The sequence below is a fragment of the Microtus ochrogaster genome, chromosome 10 (assembly GCF_000317375.1).
Source record: "Microtus ochrogaster isolate Prairie Vole_2 chromosome 10, MicOch1.0, whole genome shotgun sequence".
Lineage (NCBI taxonomy): Eukaryota > Metazoa > Chordata > Mammalia > Rodentia > Cricetidae > Microtus > Microtus ochrogaster.
The window spans coordinates 7,321,569-7,326,069 of NC_022016.1; the positions used below are offsets into that span (position 1 = coordinate 7,321,569).

At 52.7% G+C, this 4,501-nt stretch overlaps 1 protein-coding gene across 1 annotated transcript in view; it reads left to right on the forward strand.

The window, feature by feature from the left end:
• Akna (AT-hook transcription factor) overlaps window positions 1-4,301 on the forward strand; it is a 39,215-nt gene extending 34,914 nt beyond the window's left edge. The window contains exons 19-21 of the mRNA XM_026781996.1: window positions 504-729; window positions 855-1,041; window positions 3,256-4,301. Coding sequence (XP_026637797.1) covers window positions 504-729; window positions 855-1,041; window positions 3,256-3,475 — 633 coding nt within the window. The 3' untranslated portion in view covers window positions 3,476-4,301. The remainder of the gene's footprint in view (window positions 1-503; window positions 730-854; window positions 1,042-3,255) is intronic.
• The last annotated feature ends 200 nt before the right edge of the window (window positions 4,302-4,501 follow it).

Below are 4,501 nucleotides of genomic sequence, written 5' to 3' on the forward strand. Positions count from 1 at the left end.
GGTCTTTATGACTGCAGAGCACTGGCCCTCACCACCATGAATTGCTGTCCTGACAGACCACATGCACTCATTCACCCTCACTCAGCACCCACTTGTATTGTCCCTAAGGAACCAGCAACAAAACGGAGCAAACACAGACCAAGGATGCATGACAAGAAGGGGGCGTGGGAGGTTCCCAGAGGGTGTACTGGCCTAGCTTGGTCTGGAGAGCAAGAGGAGAAGTCTGATACTCAGCCAAGGGTAGCACTAGGGATCTACATCGTATGAACACCATGACCCTGCTGTGGATTATTCCCCTCACCCCCCACTGGTTTCCTGGTTTCCAATGATTGCTCTGAAAGGATCAAGACTATCTGAAAGGATCAAGACTATCTCAAAGGCAAAATGGGCTTATCATCTAGAGGGCCTGGGCATGAGATTAGATGGCCACTTTGTTTGCAAAGTACTGTCTTGTGGCAGCTCAGCTTCCCCCGACTGCGGCGGGAGATGGGCAGAGTAGCTAGCACCGTGAGCTGCTAGCATGTGGCCGGTGCCTACTTACACCGTCCTGGTCTCTGTTTGTGTTGTCCTCTGACATCCAGCCTTTCCAGACATCTCTCTCTTCGCTTCCAGGCAGTGCTGCCTCTAGAGAGCCGCCGGAACCATCCACAGTTGATGCCCTCCGCTGTCCTCTGTGTGGTACAGTCAGGTCCACTGCAGAAGTAGATGGCCCCAGCTCAGCCTGCTCTAGTAGGAATGCACGCTCAGTATCTTCCTTCAATCCTGGGCTTGGTCAGACCTCGGGAACGCTATAGGCTCGGCTGCATCTGCCCATAACCTCACACAATGTCTATGTGTCCTTCCTTCCCTTACAGAGAAGGACACCCCAAGGAAAACTGCATCTTCCACCCCCAGTCCCAAGCTGAAGAACAGGCAGTTGGGCTCACCTGTACAACCGCTTCCCGGACTCTGGTACCTGGCTGCTGCACCCTCAGCCCCAACCCCACCAGCCTTGGCCTACATCTCCTCAGCCCCCATCATGCCGTACCCACCACCCACTGTGTGAGTCTTCCCTTTCAGCTGCCTTAACCTGCCCGAGTACCTGCAAAGCCAGTCTTACATCACGTCAGACAGATGGGAGCCATGGTGGCACCTTCTTGTAAATTGGGGCACAAGCCTGAAATTCTTGTACTCGCTGAACACACCCTAGGGGCAGACTACAGGGTGCTGGGGACCCAGCCATAAAGCAGACTGGCAAGAGGGCCCTGTCTCTTGGAGTCACAACTTTCTGGGTACCGAGAATCCTAGTGATGTAGTGAGTAAACCTAAACCTGTATTTTTCTGCAGTGGTAAGAATAATTTCTTGTTTTTTTCCTCCCTTTTTTTTCAACTGATTTTCATTGGTGGGATGGTTTTTAGATTTAGGAGATAGAAGATCTGAGTGGACTTTCCCCACTTCTCCCACGCACTGTGCCTCCCATAGCCTGCTCTGCTGTCTCATTGGTGGGATGGTTTTTAGATTTAGGAGATAGAAGATCTGAGTGGACTTTCCCCACTTCTCCCACGCACTGTGCCTCCCACAGCCTGCTCTGCTGTCCCTTTACACATGCATGTTACTGCAGAGAATCAGCTCCAGTGCTTCAGTATTAGTCCACACCTGCGGCTTTCCTCCAGCATCTTTGATTTATGTCTGAAGCCATTTTCTATTCTGGGGTAACATTCAGGATCCCCTGCATTTAACTGGGCTCCTTTGGGTTGTGGCCGCTGCTCCACATTGCCTTGTCCATGCCTGGGACATGCAAGGACCACAACTGAATGGTTTTGATATTGAAAGCCAGCTACCAAGAAGGGAAGAGTGGACATGGTGGCCTGGTAACATTTCAGGGTCAGGCATGACTGTGCAGGAATACCCTCCACCCTCCCCTCTCATCACTGCTGTGGCCAAGGCAGAGGACTGTTTCTGTCAGCCTCAGTTTCTCCATCTGTTCAATGGGGGCTGACTCTGCCAGGTACCGCTGTGTGAGGGTGAAGGCTGCATGTCTCAAAACTTCACTGGATGTCTGTGGAGTGTTTTCTGTACTCTGGGAAATGCCATGGCGGACTGAATGATTCCACAGCCATCTCTCCAGACCCCCTTCTAGGTTTACCTGTCACCAGCTACTTCTCAGCCCGTTTCCACCACCGTAAAGTGAGTTAGTTGGGATGCAATGTTATTCATAGATAGTCTCCCTCTGAGGGTAACAGACGGTAACTGCCTCTGTGGCAGCTGATGCCAGGAGAGACAGAGGTCCAAGGCACCAGCAGGCAGCCTTGCTTCATGTCCAGGTCCTGACTCGCATGGTGTGGACACCTGCCCAGGTTTCCTGTCCCTGGGCAGGGAGATTGGTGGCATTTATCAGCCCTCTGGGAGGCTCAGGGTTCTCTGCTGTTCTCAAGGCAAATCTTTAGTCTGGGCCTAGGGAAGAGCTCACGAGGCTATAGTGGCCACAAGAAGAGGGGATGCAGTAGCCAGCAGCTGGACAGATCACTGTAGCTCTCTGACCTGTTTGTTCTTCGGAGATGATAAAGATGACCACATGAAGGAACGTTTGGGAAGCAGGTGCTGCATCACGGGCGGCCAGTAGCCAGTAGCCTAGTGCGTTAGGTATAGTTAGAGCAAACCACGCCCCGGGTTCCTCTTAGGCCAGACTGCAGGACTGAGCATGCGCCATGGCTGAACTAGAAATTACAACGGTGCTGTGCTGCCACCTGCTGGCCGTACGCAGCCCCGCATCAGAGGCTACGTAGTCCAAGCGCCTTTGACTTCTGCCAGGGAAAGCTTGGAACTCTCAGGCCAAGCTGGTCTTCACGTGAGCTCAAAGTATGTGAGCCATAGGGAGCCCAGATTCTTCAAAAAGAGGGAGTGTTAACTGTTCTGATACCTCCAGAAAGCGCAGTCATTCAGCTTAGCATTCTCCATCAGTACCTGCAACCTGCAGATTAGAGAATGTTCTCGAATTTTCTTAGAATTCCGTAGCAGCCCCAGGGTGCACACACGGGCAGCACATGGTGGGTGGTCTGTAAGTGACTGCTAAGTGAGAGATGATGTGAGCTAATTGTGCCTTGCACCTGCCACACGTATTCCCCTTTACCTGTCCAAGTCCATCTCTCCACATAGACTATGCAGAGGGCAAAAACAGACCAGGTTGTCGAGCAGATGTGCAGCTGGGCCTCCAACCCACAGCTCGTGCCCTTGGCAGGCTCTCGCTAAATCGAGCTCTTCTTCCTTCTCCCCAGATACTATGCAACCCCAGCACCTACCTCAGCCCGGTCAGCCTCCCCGCCTGCCCAGGGACGTCGGGGAATCTGGCACTCTGTCCACCTGGGTCTGAATGACCTGGAAGAGCTTCAGGAAGCACTCAACGAGGCGGCGCAGGCTGCTGAGAATGTGCGCGCCACCACCCGGCAGCTGAGCAGGTCCCTGTCTGCGGACCTGCGCCACGCCAGTAGCCTGTGAGGCTCTTGCCTCTTCTGACTCCCTGGAGACTCCAACCGAGGAGGCAGGCAACCTCTGTTGCCCCCTAGTCAAGTCTCCTGGAGCCATTGATGGCTGGAAAACGCCATGCCCCCTCCCCAGGAGCGCCACCAGCCTGCTCCACGTAGCATGTTTAAAATGGAGAGACATTAGCCTGGGCAGTAGTGGATGGAAATCCAGGGACCAGCTCTAACAGGTGTAGTGATCAGGCTACCTCTGTCCAGGCAGAGCCTCTGAGACTCGTTACCATCCCTTCTGCCCATGCCCACCTAACAACGTGGATCTTACAGGACAGAATGTCTTTACACTGGGGAGCTACCTTGAGCTTGGATCCTTCTCAGAAGGTCAGCGAGGACAAGGAAAGCCTAGGGTCGCTGCAGTGTTCCTGTCCCTGCCTGTAATCGCCACGCTGAGGCAGGGAGACCCTGGCTAGGGATATTCATCCTAAGTAGCCTGTGGACAGAGAGTACTTGGGGACCTGTGGAATGTCTTGGGATAGAGGCCTCTGGTGACACATGTCCAGATCTTCTGTGATTACAGAAGTTTCCTCCATGAGCCCACAAAGCAGAGGCTACCCATGTAGGGCCAGAAACAGTCGCCAGCCTCAGACCTTCCCGCGACCTGCCAGGCCCTGGCTGAGGCTGAGAAACCTTCCCCATCCCATAACAGGGTGATCTTAGCATTTCTGAAATGTGTGTTTTTCACAGATTGTTTATATATTTGAGGCATTTAAAAATCTATTTTCGTTATTAAAGCAAATGAAGGAAAATGAATAATGGTCTTAAGAAAGGGAAAAGAAATTCCCAAAGCTACTTGTGTCTGTGGTGTTTACTGAAAATTTGCAGCTTTTAAAGATGAGGGTGGGGCAGGGAAGCGGATACCCAGCTAAGATCTCCCCAGGTACCTGCTGCATAGACTTCCAGAACAATCTGCCTGCCCTTCTATTGTCTCTGAGCATTTCTTCCTCCTGCCGTTAGTCCAGAGAGGCCAGCAAAGCAAGGCTGTAGT